Source organism: Equus asinus, chromosome 1 (assembly GCF_041296235.1).
Source record: "Equus asinus isolate D_3611 breed Donkey chromosome 1, EquAss-T2T_v2, whole genome shotgun sequence".
Classification (NCBI taxonomy): domain Eukaryota; kingdom Metazoa; phylum Chordata; class Mammalia; order Perissodactyla; family Equidae; genus Equus; species Equus asinus.
The window spans coordinates 120,256,736-120,277,679 of record NC_091790.1 but is presented as its reverse complement, the minus strand read 5'-3'; the positions used below and the strand labels follow the sequence as shown (position 1 = coordinate 120,277,679).

Sequence of the window (20,944 nt, the reverse complement as noted above, 5' to 3'; positions counted from 1 at the left end):
AATAGACATTATGTAGGTACACAACATTATGTGAACAGACAACCGCAACTGATAAGAAAATAATATGACAATAAAATATTGAGGGAAACATATAGAAAGACAATTCACAGGAGAAAATATTCTCCATAAAAATATGAAATGCTATTCATTATCTGCTCTTTAGCAAATAAATGTAAATTAAAAATAAGATATTAACTTAGACTTATTAACTTAGCCAGAAATTAAGGAGAAAATTGGAATACAAGATTTATCTATGCTTCAGTTATGAGGACTAGATGGAAAAAATAAAAATGAAAATACGTATTGTGTGCGTATGCCGCTGTCAGCGGTAGGTGGAGGTATTCAGATGTCAAGAGAAAGGAGAAAATGTCCATAGTGCTCCAAGTTTCAGCAAAGGGCAATTAATAACTTGAGAAATTTCCCAATTAAACAACAAAAATATGCTGACGAAACGGAATTGCCCTCCACCGTTACTCTTTTCAGATGAGCCGACACTGCCATAATTTTGAGTCTTTAAGGAATAAGCTTCATCTGCCAAAGAGTTCTACATTTTCAAAAGGAGAAAATAATCCCAATTCACCACATAGCCTTTTATTAAAAAATTCTCAATTTAATGCAAATATAGAAGTGGATCTAGTTTACAAGTCACAAAGTATTCAACTGGATTCACAGTGGCTACACTTCAGCAACAAACCAAGTTCAAACTACGCACAGTAGAAAGTTTAGGAACCAAAGTCCAGAAGTATCTCCTCACCATTCATAGGGTCCTTAGATACCATATTTACAGTAAAAGCAAGACAGGAAATTTGAACATAAATTAAGTAATACTTGAAATAAACCCAGGAATATGTCAAAGTACGGGAAGAAAGATGTGAGAAAACATGGCAAATGGTCATCACAGGACATCAAGTCTTCAATCACTTAAAGTAACACTTCAAGCCTGAGCTGTATCTTCACTTGCCTAGAGTTTTTAACTCCACTTTTTAATATCAATGTTGCTTTAAGATGCTGGATGGTGTGGACGAGTTTAAGTTGATTTAAATGACACACAGCGGAGCACTCTACGCCTCCCATCTACATCTAATAAACACTGCTGCATGAGGATTTAATCCTCCCTTCCCTCCAACCAGCCAAAGGGGCAGCTCCCTCCTAACCAAAGTCGACACATGGCAGCTCTGGGCATACCTGCTTTGTGACGTCAGGTTAAACAAGAAATAAGTGCTCAGTAGAGAACCAATCTGGTTACCTTCTCAACCCAGGAATCATCCTTTAATTCAGACACTCTATTTAAGGTTATTTATTTCATGCAATAAACGTAAATAAATTGCAGTAGAAGAGCTGTAGAAGATTCAAGAATTAGAAAAATCAAGATGTTGCAATCCCTGCCCTCAACTTAAGGTTACGATTTACGGGGAGAAATAAGCAGGCACAGAAATAATAAGGGAGCAAGAACTGGCAAGAAAAAGAGAAAAAGGACCCAGCAGGAGCTGCTACACCAGGTGGAGGCTACAAATCGCAACACCACAGCTGGAAAGACGAGAAGTAGGAGCAGACGCTGACCTCTGAGCAAATGTGCGTCAACCTTGGTCCCAACAGGACCCAAGTGCAAATCTGTCCGCACCCTCATAGGCCATAACCATCAGCTTCTTAAAACTAACGTTTAAAAAGCTGTGATATATGCTCATGATTTTCAGAGCTTTAAGCTTATTTTCTTTTACTGTATATCACATATTTAAAAATCAACAAGTTAACTTCTAGCGATGGCATATTGAATGAGATGCACAGACAGCTTCTTCTCTGTTGCCTGCTATTTTATTCATTAAATGAAGGAGTCATTTTCTTTCTTTCTTTCTTTTTTCTTTTGGTGAGGAAGACTGGCCTGGTGCTAACATCTGTGCCAATCTTACTCTTTTTGCTTGAGGAAGATTGTTGCTGAGCTAACATCTGTGGCGACATTCCTCTATTTTATGTGGGATGTCGCCACAACAGGGCTCGATGAGCAATGCATAGGTCCACGCCCAGGATCCAAACCTGCAAACCCAGGGCCACCGAAGTGGAGCACACGAACTTAACCACTGCGCCACTGGGCCGGCCCCACGGAGTCATTTTCTTATTGTCTCTCTGCCAATGTATGTGCTCACATACTGCACACACACACACACGTGAAGGATTGATCTATTTTGAACTAGATGGACCAAAATATCTTCCTTTGTTAAAAAGGGGTCCCTTGGGGCTAGCCCTGTGGCCGAGTGGTTAAAGTTCCATGTGCTCAGATCCTGGGTGTGGACCTACTCTGCCCATCAGCAAAGCTGTGGAGGCATCCCACATATGAAAAAAATAGAGGAAGATTGGCAAAGATGTCAGCTCAGGGCTAATCTTCCCCAAGTGAAAAAAGGGGAGGATTGGCAATGGATGTTAGCTCAGGGTCAATCTTCCTCACACACACACAAAAAGAGTCCCTCATCTTGTAACCAAAGTTAGTATCATAGCTTCTATTTTTACATAAGTTATGTTTCATGAGAATGGGAAACTCTCTCTGACCTTGGACTAAGCAGGTTACTGGCTCTATGGTCTCACACTTTCTGGTTCTTCCTTTTTCCTAACACTCACCATATTCTATTGTTAACTATTTTCCTGCCTATCTTCTCTGCTAGCTCATAAGCTCCATGGGGGCAGGGCTATCCCTGTTGTGTTTGCCATGAACCCCAGAACGTCCAGCATGTAGGAGAGCCTCAATAAATATTTGTTACCTAGCTATGCTCGCCAGAGTGATTATTTCTTTCAATCAGTTTCGGTGAGGCTAGGCCTCTTGTGCCCCAGATGAAGAAGATGGTCCTGGTTTTCCAGGTGCTCATGGGCTGGGAGGGAGGATAATGATGATAAGCGTAACAATAGGGGGATACGGGGAATACTTTCTGAGCTCAATAGAGGATGGCAAGCTCAATCCGGGTGAGGGGAAGGGAAGATGGTGTCTGAGCTGCTTCTAAATGGTTTAATAGGAGTTAGCTGTGCTGGGAGAAGGGGACGGGAACCCAGGCAGAGACAGCCTGAGCAAAGGCACGGAGCACTGAAGGTATGGAAATGCAGCGGGTGGGTGTTGCAGGAGTGGACAAAATATATCAGAATCTCCTAGTTATCAGGTCAATCTGTAGGTGACTAATATTTTCTACAAGGACCTCACTCAAAGTCGGTAGGTTTAAAAGTGCTTTTCCTTTTGAAGAAACACAATTATTCCCTAGCTCAATGAATTAGAGAATACATTTTCCCGTCATAACTATTTCGCTCATCCTACTGGATGGTTATTTAAAGTTTGAAGACAGCACCTCAAAGCTTCATGTGGCGGAAGATTTCCCGGGACCTGCTTATTCTCCAGACAGTTTACTGACGGCTACAAACTGATGGATTCCCCTCCACCTCCAAGGATTCAAGGAACTCAGCATCTCTCATCCGACTATCTCAGCCAGCGAAAGGCCAAGCCAGAATCTCTCTCTCTGCAATCTTGGTCAGAAGCCAGCCAAGGAATGTGGGCCGGCCTCTCTGTTGGCCACACCAAGAATGTGCTATTCAAGACAAAGGAAGGATGTCTCCATGACGAGACTGCTGGGACTGAGGCTCAGGTGTTCCTCTGCTGTCCCACGGTTCCCAGCCCTTCTTGCTAATTTGAAAAATCCCAACAGGCATGGTCACCATTGAGAGCATTAATGGTTTAGGGCGATGGTTCTTAATCTATAGCATGTATCAAAGTCATCTGGGGAAAATTTGTTGAAAATGTCAATTCATGGGCTCCACTCCTAAAGATTCTGGTCTAACAGATCTTGAATGTGGGGCTGGACTTTCCTTTCTGTTTTCTTTTTTGCTTTTGTTGCTGTTTGTTTGTTCGTTTTTGGGGGGAGGTTACTTTTAAATATCCCAGGTCATTCTGATGCTTCTACAGAATTCTACAGGCTAAACATTGAGATTCAGTGGACTGGTTTGGGACCTTTCAAAGCTTTAGAGGGAAAAGAGAGGAGAGGAGAGAGAGAAGAGAGAGAAAATGGAGCTTGAAACTACCACACTGCTTACCTCTTAACACCGTCAAAGCCCAGAATGAGGGCAAAGCCCCGTGCGCCATCCTTTGCTCTGGAGAGCCGCGGGCTCTGTTAGCCTTCTCCATGAGGCACCACCACTCCGCTCGCCCTGGCCTACCCCCACCTGGCTCTTCTGCTCCTGATCTCCCTAGGGCTAAGGCATTGTCTTCTCGCTGTCTGGTCAGCTATTCTAAATCCTTAAGGGCCTTGGACAAAATGCCAACTTTCTGGGCTCCACTCGGCAGGGTGATGGTCTGGATCAGAAAGATACAGGAAAGACCGCTGCAGTGGAGAATGTTCTGTTCTACACAAAAGCAGTGGGTGATGGGATAATGAGATCCCCTTCAGACCAGGGCCCTCGTGCCCCCAGCTGCCAGGAGTGTTCGCTGCTGAAGGCTCCCAGTGCCAGGAACTGCCCTTGACTGAAGGGAGCTGCTTGGCCTAAGGTTACGCCTTCTGCCTGGGTGCAGCCCACATGCAGTGACAGCTGATGCAGGACACACGCTGATCAGCTCCCTTGCTTCTAGGTGGCAGAACAATTCTGAAGGGCCATCCCATCTCCAAAGTTCCCTGCTGCTGTTCCCCACTGTCGTTCACGCACCGCAGATCAATTTCTCCCTCTGCGGAATCCTGCTGCGCTCTCTCCCCCGCCAAGCGTGGTTCCCAGAGCAACCCCGAGAAACCTCCTGGACGCAAATCTCAGAGTCTGTTTCCAGGGAACATGACCCGGTCAAGTCCTGACAGCACGGTGCAGTGGGACTCCCACCTTACTTCCTGGGTAATCTTGGGTGGCGACTTTATCTCCCCAAGCGTCTCCCTCTTCATCTACAGAATTCGAAGACAGAGAACAACGACAACAATAATACTACTTCTTCTTTCTGTTCTGCAGGCTTGTATGAGAATTAAAAGGGAAATTATATGTGAAAGTACTTTGCAAATGATAAAGAGCTATACAATACTGTCAGCTAAAACCACTATCTGTCGGTTTCCCATGCAAAGATCAGGGAGAGGAGTCAAGGCAGTGGGACACCTGCTCATAGTATACAATTAGGCTACACACCATGTCCCACTTTATCTCCCATCAACAGATCTGTGCCGCTCATCAACACAACCAGGCACACACTAGTACATGAGGAAACCAGGAGGCGAGAGGTGCATTGGTGCAATCCTGAAACTGAAACAGAAGACAGAACGACTCTTGTCACTCTGTTTCCATAGGAAGAGAGCAACAAAGCAATTTCCACTACTCTGTGAAGACGGAATTCACACTATTACCCAATGAGTTATGCAATGAGTAATGGAACATGATTTTACATCTCTGAGCCAGAGAAACAAGTAAAATAGTTGGGTATACACAATGGGGAATACTATTCTAGGCAAATTAGTATTTTCTGTATTACCTTGATACTGCATCCACTGAAAAGAAAAAACAGCACACAAATTAAGTTGAAAACATTAATTAGCTCAAGAAGGATAACTGGAAACGAGCAATTCTACAACTCTGCTTCCTATTAAAAATCACCAACTTATTGAGCCTGAGGAAGAACCTGAACGAGATAACACAATGTTTGGTATCTACAGACTCAGAAGGAGTGGCCAATGAAGGACTTTCTCAGACAGATGGTTTCGTTATCAGCAGAAGTCAGAGAATGGTCGGAACTGGAAGTAGGCCTAGACACCTACCAGAACGCCCAAGTCCAGAAAGTCTCTGCTCTCAGGGAAACCACAGGCTGGAGGAGGCGAGACAAACCCACACAAAATATTAACCAAACCCTCCCCTTTCTCATTATCTGAGCAGTGAGTGAATTACAGACAGGTAAAGAGGAATTCAGACCAAGGGGCAGACAGGTGGGCTGGATCACCCCGGAAGGCTTTGTGTCAGTCTGTCTCATATGATGGGAAGCTATAAATATCTTGATTTCCTCTTAAATCTGAGAAAATTCTGAATGAAACATTTTTTTCATGCTTGGAGAACACATTTTGAAACTTCACATTTTAGACATTTGAACATATGAAAACTTCAAACTCAAGATGCGTTTGCTGATTCGTTTTAGGTATAACATTAATTCAGTGTTTGTAATCCTTAAACGGTCCAAAGTAGAGGCCTCTGAGGAAAAGATAATTCGATCCTGCTTGCTGAGCAAAAATCAGAGTATTAATCCAAGTCGGGGCAGGCCGAATTAGGAAACGAAGAGAATCGTGAAGAGTTGGGGCCAGATTGGAGGGTAGTGAGGTTGTTAGTCAAAAATGCCTTTCTCAGGACCAAAGGAATCTATGTGGATGCCACAAAAGAAAGCAGGGCCTGAACCCAGGAAACGAGAGTCCTTTTGCCTAGTTAGAATCAAGAGGACAGGAGACACAGCGGCAGCTTCACTCAGTAAGATTCCGGAAGTTAGAGGAGGAGCGGCAGGTAGGGACCTGCTTCAGCTAGAACCAGAACAAGCCAGGCCCCAAGGGCAGGCCCCAGCCCAGCGCCTGCAGCTGTGATGTACCTGCCTGCATTCGCCAGGGATCCCTCCACGCCAGACCCTGCTCTGTAGATTAGCACCCCTAGCCAGCTCTTCTGCTTCCCCACAGGAAGGACAGCACAGATTTTAGCAACAGAACATCGAGTGCATCTCAGAGTCACAAAAGGCTGAAGATTCAGTGCTCGGGAAGGGTGGTCACCAGGACAGCGTGAGGACACAGCTGTTGAAGCTCTGGAGCCTTCAGACACTGAGCGCCTCCGCGAACATGTTTAAATGTTCTGATTATTCTGGGTTTATTCCCAGATCAACCGGGCAGATCCTGGGGTGGGGGGGGTGGAGAGGTGTGCTATGCAGCACAGCAGGGCCATGGGGAGCCCATCTCACGCGCTGGGCTATTCCTGGACAAGCAAGGATTACTGGGATCAGGGCAGTGACTCCAATTCGCATTTACTGTGATGTCCAAGACATCATTCCCGGAGACAGCATCTCATGGCAGTGAGGTTCAGAAAGGAAGCTCTGGAGCCGGGCGCTTGGGACCAATTCTCGGCTCTGTCAGTCACTAACATGCACTTTCTTCACCCGTCAAAAGCAGTCCATTACCGCGCTTACGTCACAGGACTGCAGCGAGGAGTAAGACTGAGCTCACATAAGGAGCCCGGAAGAGTGCCTGGGACTAAGAAGCACTCAGTAAATTTTAGCTATTATTATTATGCATTCATTCAAAAATTTTTAATGAGCACTGAGTATGTGTCAACCACCGTGTGAGGTCCTCATCATCGTTCAGCGCAAACCTACTCTTGCACTTGGGTTCCCATCCCAGTCATTAACCAGAACTGTGGGAGTCATCCTGGCTCCTCCCTCTCCCTCACTCCCACTTCTAACGAGGTGGCCAGGTTCCGCCTCTAAACATCTGTCAGCTCCTTCCTCTTTTCTCACTATCACTGCCTGACTCGAGCCTTCCTGAACTTCTCTTCTCAAACTTTACAGTAATCTCCTCTGTCGCCCTAAGGCTAATGTTGCTCCCATCCAATCCAGTCTCCATCTTGATTCTAAACTATCTTTCGAAAACACATATCTGACAACATCATTCACTTGCTCAAAGTCCTCTGTAGGATAAACTCACAGCTCCTGCCGGCCCCCGGCCTTTGTGACCTGGCCGCCTATCTCCCCAGCCCTCACCCTGTGTCCACACTACACAGGCTGGAGTTCCCTGACCACAATGCTGATCCTTCTGCTGGGTCTCCGTATCTCCATCTGCCTGACAACTCCCCCTCTTACGTTAAGGTTCATTATTTAATCAAGAAATACCTCCTGACACTTATCTTGAGTAAAGCCTGTGCCAAGTTCAGGGAGTACAAGGATGAAAAACACACTCAATCCTTTCTTTCTCATAAAAAAGTAACTTTGAGGCTCTCGAGGGAGAAACAAAGTGTGGACCCTAAGGTAAACTTTTCTCAAATTTAGCAGTGTCCCTCACTAGTTGGATAGCTTATGGAATTGGAGAAATTTGGCATCAAGTTCAAAAACACCTCAGCAGAAAACTGATAAATCCCAGAAAACTGTAACTCAGTGGATTTACTCATTTTAACTCACACAGATAAAGTATGCTAGAAAAGATTTATTTGAACTATAAAAAAAGGACCAGAAAGTTGCTTCAATGTGGTCGTATAAAGTTGTAAGCCATGAACCAGTCACTCTATTTTTTAAAAGGTGACAAAAAGTGCCTGTGATTATCCAGGGGTAATAAAAGGCTGGATTTATTTTTACATGGTTATTAAATAATATGAAATATCGTCAGACACTTTAAAAATCATGCCTTTCTAATTAATATATTTTTAAATCACTTATTGATTGAAACGCTTACTGAATAAGCACCACAGGCTGCCTCCGAACACATGGAGATGATTAAACTCAAAACTTTCCTCGTTCTTCCAGTGACAATCACCCAGTTCATTCAAAATCCCAGATTGCAGAAATGTCAGTCACATTGGGACAGAAACCCTATTCTGGGCATAGATTTGTCATAGCGCTCATCTCCGTCTACTGGATATTGCAGTGGATTCGCCCACCTTCTAACAAGTCTTTGTGGCCCTTGTGGGCAGGATCCTGTCCTACTCATGGCTGTATAACCAGAGCTCAGTGCAGAGCCTGACACAGGAGGTGCCTGATAACTATGCACTGGGCTGCACTGAGCTTAGCTCAGCTCGAGCAGAGACGCTGTCCCCGTCTCTACTGTCTGTTGAGATGGCTACAGCTAGGAGCCAACACTCAGCTGCCATGGGGCCTATCAGCTTAAATATGGAAACTTCTTAGCTCCAACTGGTATCCACCTTCGTCAAAAATTTTCATGTGATTTTAGCACTAATTTACTAAAGACAAAGCATCTGAAATATTTTGATTAAGAGTGACATACAGTCACCATGTAAAATGATGTATTTCTACCATACCATACCAGCGAAAGTAATAAGAAACCGGTTATTGAGTAATAAAATTAATTTTCTCCTAGGCCTCTGTGGCAAAGCACATGATTTTAATGGTTATCTTCCATCAGCCTAGTGACTCCCGCTGGTATGTTGTACCATCAGACGCTTTAGGAAACTGAAAACTTGAACTGTGAGTTCCTATATGACGCGCCCCAGTTGGGGAGTGCACGCATCTCACATCCTAATTCAAATACAGACGGAGCAAACCTCACTTTTCAAAAGCGCACTAAACTCTCACAATTCAGAGAGCAGCCCGGTGACTCATTTTTGGATCCCTGCGTGGAAATAGCAACTCCTCCCTTTGCTGAGAAACGGCTTGAACAAGCGAGCGAGAACCACAGGAAGTCTTACAGGTCTCGGCTAGCGTCAGCGGAGTGCAGAATTCCCTCGCAGGGAGGTGTGGGTCTCGTGAGCGCTACCACCCAGGCTCGTCGCCATTCTCCTAAAAAAGAGGCTTACGTGGGCTTGGCAGGACCTGCTTCAAGGCGGCATCAATTCTGCCGTCTCTCCCGGCTCCCGAGTCATACCGCCCAGTTCTAGTCAAGAAGAAGCACCCATTCTGGTGTTTTTGAGAAAGCGCAACCTAATAGGAAGTGAAGAGGTGATCAAACCGAAGAAATGCCCCCTCCGCATTAAAAATAATTTTGTTTAACCTTCACTCATTTGTGGAAGATAAAGAAAGAAACACAGATTGGCGGCTGCCAGAGAAGAAGGGGTTGGGGGAGGGCGAAAGAGGTAAAGGGGCGCATTTGTAGGGTGACAGACGGAAACTAGACTTTTGGTGGTGAACGCGATGCAGTCTACACATCAGCTGAAATATAGTAATGTACGCCTGAAATTTACACAATATAAACCAACGTGACCTCAATAAAGCAATTTTTTTCAAAAACCTTCAGCCTTTCGATCTAAAACAAAAGTAGCCTGAAGTGGATACTGTAAAAGGGAAGTCTGTCCACAGGTATTTTTGGAATAATTGCCAGAAGTCCTGATCCGCAGCCCTTGCCCCCTGCAGGGGAGAAGTCACTTGCTCTAAACTACCACCCCGACGCCGCGTTCCCGAAGGCGCCGAGCCGCGGCAGGACCCCCGGGGGACCCGGAATCCTCGGCAGGCAGCCCCCCAGACCCCGCGCGCGCGAGCCCCCCGGCCGCCATCCCCGCAGATCCCGCGCACCGCCCGGCGGAGGGAAAAGAGACACAAGGAGAGGAAACGAACCGGCACCGGGACCCGGCGTGCGAGCCCAGAAGCCCCTCTCCCGCGCTGGGCGCCGCGACGCCGAAGGAAACCTGCCGCTCGGCTCCCGCAGCCGCAGCTGGGCTTCTCCCGGGCCGAGCTCCGCGCCTCCCTCCCCGGCCCGCGCCGCCCCTCCCCTCCACTCCCATCCACTCCCCGCCCCGCCCCTCCATTCCCCTCCCCTCCCCGCCCCTCCCCGCCTCTCCCCTCCCCTCCATTCCCCTCCACTCCCCGCCCCTCCCCGCCTCCCCCCTCCCCGCCTCCCCCCTCCCCTCCATTCCCCTTCCCTCCCCGCCTCTCCCCTCCCCTCCCCTCCCCGGGCCCGTCCACGTGCTCGGAGGTGGGGGGGGGGGCGCGGCCCTGGCGCTTCCCCTCCCCGCCGCCCTTTTCCGCCCGCAGCGCCGCGGGCAGGCCGGGAGGCGCTGGACTTTCCCCGGGGATCCCCGCTGCGCTGGGGACCGTCGCCGGCCCGCGAGTTTCCCGCGGCGGGGATGCGCGCAACCGGTTCTGAGTGTGGGTGTGACCGTGAGCGGCGGCGGCCGGCCCAGCACCTGCGGAGACCCTGGAGGCGGCGGGCAGGGGCACTTCGGGTCACACTGAGGCCGAGCGCCGCCTTCCCGGAACCCACCCGGTCTCAGCCCTCTGTAGTGAAGCTTGACACAGCAGCGATCATTCGTTCATTCACCACCAGTGGAGCTGCCACGCGAGTGCTGAGGGTCCCACCGTGGTCGCACGTACCGCCCAAACTGCCCTCGAGGACCTGGCGCTCCAGTGGGGAAAGGGTAACAGATAAAGTGTAGAGTGTGTGAGGTGGTGGTAAGTATCTTGAAAAATAAGGCTGAGGCTTAAAAATTAGGAAGTGCTCAAAAAAAGGAAAAAAGCCCTACATCGATGGGGGATGTGAAAGATGCAGACCAACTGAAAGAGCGCCCAGGGGCCAAAGCTGGGACAATCTGAGCAGCAAAATTAGAGAGGATTAGATTACAACCCAAAGTAAAAAAAAAAAAAATCCATGGTCCATAATGGTATAAATAAATGGTCGGATAAATAAATAAATGGTGAAGAGATGTCTCCCCTGCAGAAGAATTCCTAATAATTTGTGTAGATACTGCACCTTCAAGAAAGAGAAGCTTCTTCCCACTCCTTAAGCATGGGCTCCTCATAGTGACTTTCTCCCAAAAAGTACGGTATGAAAAGAGGGAAAAAGAGTGACTTTACAATGGAGACAGCTGATAAACACTAGCTGAGCCGGATGGCCAAGGTCAACATTAACAGTCCTAAAGCATGCTGATAGTGTGTGCTCTTCGTGTGACGTGATGAAAATGGCAGGTTACCTCTGTGGTCTTCCTCCGAAAACCCGTAACCCCAGCCTTACCATGAGAAAACCATCAGACAAATTGCAATAGTGGGACCGCCTGCAAAGTACCTGACCAGTCCTCCTCAAAGCTGTCAATGTCATCAAAAACAAGGAAAGTCTGAAAAACTGCCACAGCCCACAGGAGCCTGAGGAGACATGACAACTAAAGGTAATGTGGTGTCTTGGGTGGGATCCTGGGACAGAAAAAGGCCACTAAGTAAAAACTAAGGACATCTGAATAAAGTAAGGACTTTCGTTGGTAATAAAGCATCAAGACTGGTTCGTTGGTTGTGATGATGTACCATATTAATGTAGGATGGCAATAATAAGAGAAAATGAGAATGGGGCTTGTGGGAAGTCTCTACCTTATCCTTGCAGTTCTTATGTAAATCTAAAACCATTCTAAAGAGTAAAATTTGTGTAAAAAATAAAGCAAAATAAAAAGGATGAAGGGTGCTATAATGAAGTTTAAAAAAAGGTTTATTGCAAAGATCTCTGAGATAAGAAGACAGTTGAGAGTGGAAACAATGTGGATGTTTGGGTTGAGACCATTTCCAGCAGAGGGATCTGCAGGTGTAAAGGCCCTGAGGCAGGAGCATGCTTGGCTTCTTGGAGTCCTGTCAGTGTAGATGGGACAGAGTGAGTGGAGAAGACTGACAGGTGGTGTGGCTAGGACTGGGGAGCAGAGCGGCTAGGGCCTTGGTAGTTGTGATAGTTTTTAAATTTTACTTTGAGAAGGGAAGACATTAAAGAATTTTTAGCAGAGAAGTGATAAGGTGGAGCTTTTTTTTTTAGTCCACTGTTGTGTTGAGGTCAGATTAGGGGACAAGGCTGGGATCAGGCCAACCACTTAGGAAGCTGATGGTTAATTTTCTGTGTCAGCTTAACTGGTCCTCGAGGTGCCCAGGTACTTAGTTAAGCATCATTATTTTGGGTGTGTCTGTGAGGGTGTTTCTGGATGAGATTGACATTTGAATCCTAGAATGAGTAAGGCAGATTGCCCTCCCCACTGTGCGTGGACCTCCTCCAGTCTGGTGAAAGCCTGAATAGAACAAAAGGGGAGAATTTGTTCTTTCTGGGCCTGTCTTCAAGCTGGGACATCAGTTTTCTCCAGGCTTCGGACTCATCTTCAAACTAGAACTTAGACCATTTGCTCTCCTGCTTCTTGGGCCTTTGGGCTCAGCCTGGAATTGTATCACCAACTTTCCTGGGGCTCTAGCTTGCCAACTGCAGACCTTGCGATTTCTCAGCCTCCATAATCGTATGAGCCAATTCCTTATAATAAACCAGTCTCCACCCCTCCCATACCCCCCCCCACCCCGGCTGTCTGTCTCTCCAGCCTATTGATTCTGTTTCTCTGGAGCACCCTGAATGATACAATGCTATAGCAGCGAGCTGGTGAGAAGTGGGTACGTTCTGGATACGTTCACAAGGAGGGGCTGACAGGACTGGCTGATTCATTGGATGGAAGGCGTGAGTGAGAAAGAGGGGTCAAGGTTTTTACTTGGAGCAACTAGAAGAAAAGAGGTTCCTTATGCTGAGATGGGGAAGACTGCCTGAGAAGCCAGCTGTGGGGGTGAGGGAGAGAGGGGAGGATTGCTGGGGATTAAGAGTTCCCCTTTGGACACGAAGTTTGGAGTTGTCAGGTTGTCAAGAAGGCGGTTGGAGAGATGAGCCTGGGATACTGATATCAATTTGGAAGTCTTCAGCATGTAGATGCTGTGCAGATGGAGTTTAGATGTCTGAAGACTGAGTCCTGGGGCACTCCAAAATTCAGAGATCAGGAGAACGAAGAATCAAGAAAGAAGTATGAGAAGGAATACCAGGGAGACAGGAGGTAAACTAACAAAGCATGGTGTTCCAGGGCCAAATGAAAAAATGTTGCAAGAATCATCAACTCTGTCAAATGCTGCTAAAGTGGGTAAAATTAGGATTGAAGACTGAGCAGTGGGCTTGGCCATATGGAGGTCAACAGCAAAGTTGAGAAGGGGAGTTTTGGTGGTGTGTGGTGACCAACACATGCTTGGAGTGAGACAAGAGAATACAAAGAGAGTAAACAGAAACAGAGAAATGGAGCCATAGCTGGAAGGAAACGTATGGTCAAGGGAGAGGTTTGTTTTCAATTAGAAGATATCCATATTTGTATGCTCACGAGCATGAGCCAAAAGGGAAGGAAAAGGTGATGATGCAGGAGAGAAAAGGGATAATTGCCGGAGCAGCGTTCTGAAACAGATGAGCAGGGATGGGATCCAATGCACACATGGGAAGTTGGGATTAAATAGAAGAAGATGGGCTTCTTCTCTGGTGACAGGAGGGGAGGCAGGATGTATGGGCACAGATGCTGGTGAATGTGGAAGCGGGAACATGTTTTATCAATAAAGAAGCAAGGTCATCAGCTGAGAGGAGTAGAGAGGAAGTTTGAGGAGAGAGGAGAGAGTATGAAATAGCGTCTAGGGACAATGAGAGAGTAAATGGATTTTGAAAATTTAGCCAGATTGTTGGGTGGCACTCAGAGTTCATCTGAAGTCAGGGATCGTGAATATAAAGGGAGGCCAGTCAGTAGAGTTGTGTCTTCTCACAGCTTCATTTGCCTACTCGGGTGCAAATAAAACTAGGCAGAGGTCCAGATAGAACCAGAGTCTGCAGTTGTCAAGTGAATATGATGGAGGAGAGAGGGACAAGAGGGTTGAGGGTCTACGAAACGGAAGGATTATAAAGGAGTACCACGGCATCTGAACGGAGTAGGGAGAGCAGAGAGGAGGTGAATGACGGTGTTGAGGTAAAGACAAAGGTGTTAGGTTGATAGGTTGGAAGCTCCTGGGCGCCAAGAAATCGCTGCAGTCTTGAGGCTAGGGAGGTTCAGCTGGGAAAATACAAGTTGGTTTTCAGGGAGTAAGATCTTTGAGACTTGGATCATGAAGGGACGCAGATATTGATAATAGCAAAGTCTGTACTGACCAGAGTTCTCTTGATCTGCCCACCCCCGGCTAGGCTACCAGATAGACCTTCTTTGTTCCATGTACTTGTCCAGAGAGATTGGGTCTCATCTCCAGTCTGGATTTTTGAGCAATAAGGACTGATAAGAACCTTAGGATAAAGCCCAGAAAAAACAGGGCAAGAACTTGGAGAGCGACAGACCTGCCGTGTAAAGCTTGTCCCCTGTAGGCATCATCTGGTATACTACTGCCACCCCTAATTTTCAGGGCTCATACACCCATTGAATCCCAGGGTTGGAAGGTCTTCTAGCCCAGCCACCTCTCTCAGGTGCAACTTCTTCATAGCCCTCCTCTAAATAGTTATTTTATATCCCCACAACATGTAATAATCACCAACGACCATTTCTCTTTTCCATGCTAGTTTGTGAACCTCTTGAAGACATGTGTTTAACCCCTTTTTTCATTGTGATAAAATATATATGACATAAAATTTGCCATTGGAACCATTTTAAAGTGTAAAGTTGAGTGACATTAAGTACATTCACATTATTGTGCAACCATCACCATTCATTTCCAGAACATTCTCATCTTCCCCAACTGAAACTATACCCATTAAACACTACTTCCCCATTCCTCTTCCCCCCAGCCCCTGGAAACCACCGTTCTACCTTCTGTCTCTATGAGTTTGACTACTCTGGATACCTCATATAAATGGAATCACACAATATAGGTCCTTTTGTGACTTGCTTATTTCACTTAACATAATGGCTTTAAGGTTTATCCATGTTGTAGCATGTGTCAGAATGTCCTTCTTTTTTAAGGCTGAATAATATTCCTCCTTCAGTCCTTGCTTTCATTTTTCGGGTGTATACCCAGAAGTGGAATCGCTGGATCATAGGGTAATTCTATGTGTGATTTTTTTGTGGTATCATCATATCGTTTCCCACAGTGGCTGCACCATTTTACATTCCTACCAGCAATGCAAAAGGGTTCCTAATTTCTCCACCTCCTCACCAACACTTGTTACTTTCATATAACCCATCTTTGATTTCCTCTCTGTTTGAGACCCTGCTAGGCCCTTGATGTTGTACTAGTCAGTGAATAGCTGTTGTTAACTCTGCCAAGAAGGGAAATGAGGTTAAGTGAGTCAATTTATGCCCAGCAAGCCCCACTTAGCACATCTTGTTCTAGAACTGCACTGCCCATTACTGTAGCCACATGTGGCTATTTGCATTTAAATTAATTAAAATTAAATGAAGTTTTAAATTCAGTTCCTCAGTTTCGTTAGTGACACTCCAAGTACGTAATAGCCACCATAACTAGTGGCTATTAGTGTGCGATATGTTGGGCAGTGCAGAATAGAACATTGCCACTGTTGCAGACAGTTCTTTGGTTACTATATTTGGACAGCGCTTTCTAGATCCTGGTAGCCACCTCTGCTTTGTCTCACACATCATATTTGGATATGCTTTTCCAGAAATGGACAGCTTACAATTTAAGATAAAGATCCTTCTTTCAGGAGCGAGGAAATATGCTGCCGAAAAAGTCCATGGCTCTTTGGCACGTAAATGGCTGCTCTGAGAGTTCTCACACTGTTATGTTGAAACGTTATATTTGGACTGTCAGTGAGCATGTGGTTGTATTGCTCTTGACGATCACCTTTATGAACACAAATTTACTAAGCCATTACAATTTTTCTCTACATCTTTCGAAACACTTAGCTACTAAACCATGCATTTCGAAGCATATCCTCAGGTTCCCAGTGGAGATTATGTCTCTTCCACTCCCTACCTTTGCCCGAAGCCCACCCAGCACGATACCTAGGGCGTTGAAGACTCTCAGTAAATATTTGTTGAATGTTGAGTGAATGAATTACCAAAGTAAGCCCTGAGCTGAATTTGGGGGAGCGCAGTGCACTGAGATAGCACTTTTAGAGGGTGGCACCCACGTGTAATAAGATTTAGGGATATGTAGCCAGCACTGATATAGTTTTGAAAGATTTTTTTTTTTTTTTACAGAACATGGATTTTAAGCTATCTTCTTTTCTCCCATTGTTCAAAAAGTAGCTTGAAACTTAATTCCTATAAGGATCTTGTCTAGTGCATGTTTATAAAGCTTTACTCTGTTTTATAAATGCTTGCCACCACTGGATATAGCAACAAGGAAAAAGAAAGTCTAGATTTTTCTAATGTCAGCATGCGTGCACATATCTTCTGTTTGCCCCTTCAGATCCATTTTCTACCACCCTCCATCCTGCTCTGACCCTGGGAGTTTGATCTGAATGAATTATTCTAATGGGCTCCTGTGTTCTTTGGCTTCCCTTGGGCTTGGCCAGTTGAGAACTCCAGCAGGAGATGAGGTCAGGGAATTTATTCCAAACAGAAGGGCTGTCTCTGTCCCTTCACAGGTCACCATCCCTCTAAGGTGGTCTGCTCTATAGGACTCCCTCTCCTTGCTGGTCCTGGACACCCCTCCCTACTCATGATGCTCAAGCCTGTGGGATGACAGCCCAGCTCCCCGCCCCACCTACACCTTTATCATAGTACCATTATTTATAAACTTTCCTTGAATTATCCTCATTTGAATGTGCCATCTGTTTCACAATGGGACTGTAACTGATACAGCATCCTTTATTAGTAGGTAGAGCATAGTGTCCAAACCTCCAGTCCTTAAAAAATGTTCCCTGATGACATTATCATCTCCTCATTTCAATTGACTGGCTAGCTTTATGAAGAATCCATTTGTATGTCACATAATATAAATTTTTCTCCAGTACACTCAGACTAGAAATATACTCTCAAATTCACAGGCAAATCTTTTTGCATACAGCTTCTCTACATAAAATGTAAATTATAGAAATATATAAACAAGACTTTATAAGTAAATAGGTTAATTTTTATGGTTTTAAATATTTCAGTATCTAATAACTTTAAATTACTTCCAGCTATGTGAGGAAACCTGTGCTTCAGTACTGCAAACAAGCCATCATTACTCAATATACACGGCTTACCAGAGAACACAGTTTCTAACTCTTTCCCATACACTGAATCTTTGTGTCTCCCCAAATTCATGTTGAAACCTAATCGCCAGTGTGATGGTACTAGAAGGTAGGGACTTGGGCAGTGGTTAGCTCGTGATAATGGAGCCTGATGAATGGGATTAGAGCCCTCATAACAGGGACCCCAGAGAGCTCTCTCACCCCTTTTGCCACGTGAGGACGCAGCAAGAAGACAGCCATCCATGAACCAGGAAGCAGGCTCTCACCAGACCCCAAATCTGTCAGCACCCTGATCTGAGACTTCCCAGCCTCCAGAACTATGAGAAATAAATTTCTTTTGTTTATAAGCCACACATTCTGGAGTATTTTTGTTATACCATATAACCTAAACAAACTAAGACACCCTTGAAACTCAAGATTCAAATGTACAACTACTAGCAAACGTCGGATAATTAAAAACTATATACCCCATAATGCCAATACCTGTATGAAAGATAACCAGTACTACTGGTCGGCTACAATGTGCCAAGCACTATGGTAACGTTTTCATATATGATCTTGTTCAGTTCTCATCACAAATTTTTGAAGTGTGCACAACTCAACCCCAATTGGCAGAGGAGGAAATGAGCCTGGAAGTCTGCTGTCCATTGTCCCTGCACCAACGAGCAAAGGGCCCTGGATTCAAATCCTAGCGTCCGACACAGACGTCTGTGTTCTTAACCATCAATAAAGAATCCAAGAACAACATCGAAGACCACAGAAGAGCCAAAAGATAAGAGCTTCTCAAAGCAAATCATTTCTTCAGCCTGTTACCTGCACTCAAAGAGCAATGTCAAAATCTAAGTAAGCCTAGAAAAATTACTAAGAAAAGAAAGAAAGAAAGGAAAGAAGGCAATAGATAACTCATAGAAAACCAAATTTCGTGTTGTTTAGTAAGCTTATTTTTCTGTGGATAGTACACAAGGAGGGGTAGGAAATGAGGGGTGGAAATTGTACTATTTTGGTATTAGTTAAATTTTATCTCCGTTTACAATTCCTGAAATGACAACGTTGTATTTTTGTTCTAACACAAATTGCAATTAAAACTTTCCTCTAATATGTTGGCATACTTGTTGTAAGAGGCCTGAAGTTTGGCATGTACTAGCTGCTCCATGCTTACAAATAGAACATTCTCTGTGAAAAAGAACAGACTGAAAAATCTGGTCTAGAGCTAACATAAGTGATCTGCTTAATAGCTCTGAATAATTTTTCTGCAGCTGAGATTTTGCATAACAAGTTGCAAAAGTATTTTTAGAGAGACTGTTACTCAATTGTCACTTCTGGTAAACCCCTTTTTACACCATCACACTGTCCTGCGGAACTGATAAAAGTGAAACAGAAAAGCATAAACAGAATGTGACAAATAAGCAGTGCTTTTTCCAGATAATGGTTTGGTCATAAGCCTTGAGATACTGGTTTTGAATCTGAATAATTAAATCAATTCTCAGCAAGTGTAATTTTCACAAATAGACTAAACCTTTTTACATCCATATTTTGTTCGTTTAGATGAATTTGTGCTATCCATTTAGAAACTGTATATTTCTACACGAAAAAGCCTTACTTTGGATCTGAGACGTGATTTTCTTCTCCTTTTCCTCCTCTTCATCCATCTGGGCCGCTTGCTGCAGCTCCATTCTCCTTATTCGTCTTACTTTCCCTTTAGCACCCTTCAGATGGATGATTCCTTCCTCGAAGATGGTTTAGAATTTCTGTGAGTTCATGGACCACAGCCACCGTCCCTCTGTGACCCTAAAGAAAATGCAGAAGTACAGTATAGGCACCACAAAACAAACATGTTTCAAATGATGAATTTGTTCCAAGGTGAGCTCACTAAAGTGATATAGTAAAAACAGATTGAAGTCTGAGCAGGGAACTCACAGATTAAACAGACAGCCTTTCCTTGAAAATGATGATGACTGTCTGGTTGAGGACACCATGGAGGAGCTGCCAGACATTCCTCTCGGTCCACAGCTCCTCACCTTACTATGTGCCAGGTGTGAGGAGGAATCTGGGGCCGGAGCCGACATGGCCTTGCGTCACCAGCTCTGAGTGTTGAAAGCAGGGCACTCCTGCTGATTTCTTTAAAGCCTCTTTTCTACAAGTTGGTAATGGGTAAAGATGAATTATGAAACAGGAACTTTTGCCACACTCTACATCCCTAGTCACAAAGAAACATTCACAAAATAAATGTCCATGTGCAAATCAGAATTCATAATTCATTACAATGCAAACATGAGTGAGGGACAAAATCTATTCACACCTTCTTTCAGGGTCCTAGTATATCAACTCTCCAACTTAAGCAATGAGTGGACCCCCTTCAAGGAAAAAGAAGACATGGCACCCAGTGTTGACAGGATATTTCTATTCTAATGTTGCCTAAATATAATATAAATACTATGTTACTTGCATAAACATGATATAAATTCCTTATGGCTGCAGACTCTAGAAAATCCAAACCAGGGGCCAGCCTAGTGTCATGGTGGTTAACTTTACATGCTCTGCTTTCGCAGCTCAGGGTTCGTCAGTTTGGATCCTACATACCCTCATCAAGCCATGCTGTGGTGGTGTCCGACATACAAAATAGAGGAAGATTGGCACAGATGTTAGTTTGGTGACAATCTTCCTCAAGCAAAAAGAGGAAGACTGGCAACAGATGTTAGCTCAGGGCAGTCTTCCTCACCAAAAAAAAGATGAAGAAGAAGAAAGAAAAATCCAAACCAGTCTACACGTTAAAAGTATAAAATTAATAATATTAAGATAAACAGCATTGATATAATGTTGTTTTGATGAAGTGAAACCAAAATTGTTCTAGAAGTAGCATGTTCATTGGGGTATTTTGTATTTCACTTGTTATCTGTATGATTCTCTTTATTCTGAAGATAATAGACACTCATTTGGGTCCTGCTTATCATCATTGCTATGATTTTTCTTTTTAAACTATACATTTATCTTGAATTTTCAATCCATGAATTTTTTTCAGCTTTATTGAGGTATTATTGACAAATAAACTTGTATTTAAAGTGTGCATTGTGCTGATTTGATATGTGTATACATTGTGAAAAGATTCCTACTCTCTAGCTAGTTAACATATCCACCACTTCCCATATTTACCTTTTCTTCTTTTTTTGGTGAGAACATTTGAGTGTTACTCTGTTAGCAAATTTCAATTATACAATACAGTGATTTCAACTGTAGTCACCATGTTACGTTAGATCCTCAGACCTTATTCTTCTTATAGCTAAACATTAGTACTCTTGTACCAACCTTCCCTATTTCCCCACCCTCAGCCCCTGGCAATCACTTTTCAACTCTTTTTCTATGAGTTTGACTTTTTTTTTTCTTTTTTTAGATTTCACATGTAAGTG

The 20,944-nt window shown here is 44.7% G+C and overlaps 1 protein-coding gene across 6 annotated transcripts in view; it reads right to left on the bottom strand.

Moving 5' to 3' along the window:
- The window catches only part of STX11 (syntaxin 11), a 42,552-nt gene extending 22,879 nt beyond the window's left edge, over positions 1-19,673 (bottom strand). Inside the window, exons 1-2 of one of the 6 annotated variants that reach the window (XM_070506612.1) lie at positions 19,458-19,673; positions 19,141-19,328 (exon numbers count right to left, since the gene is read on the bottom strand). In XM_070506612.1, coding sequence (XP_070362713.1) covers positions 19,141-19,213 — 73 coding nt within the window. In that variant the 5' untranslated portion in view covers positions 19,214-19,328; positions 19,458-19,673. Of the gene's footprint in view, positions 1-4,062; positions 5,269-9,369; positions 9,439-10,231; positions 10,378-10,877; positions 11,020-19,140; positions 19,329-19,457 lie in introns of those variants that run through there. The other 5 variants (XM_070506616.1, XM_070506631.1, XM_014850677.3 and 2 more) reach the window with 5 other exon arrangements.
- Between the last annotated feature and the right edge of the window lie 1,271 nt (positions 19,674-20,944).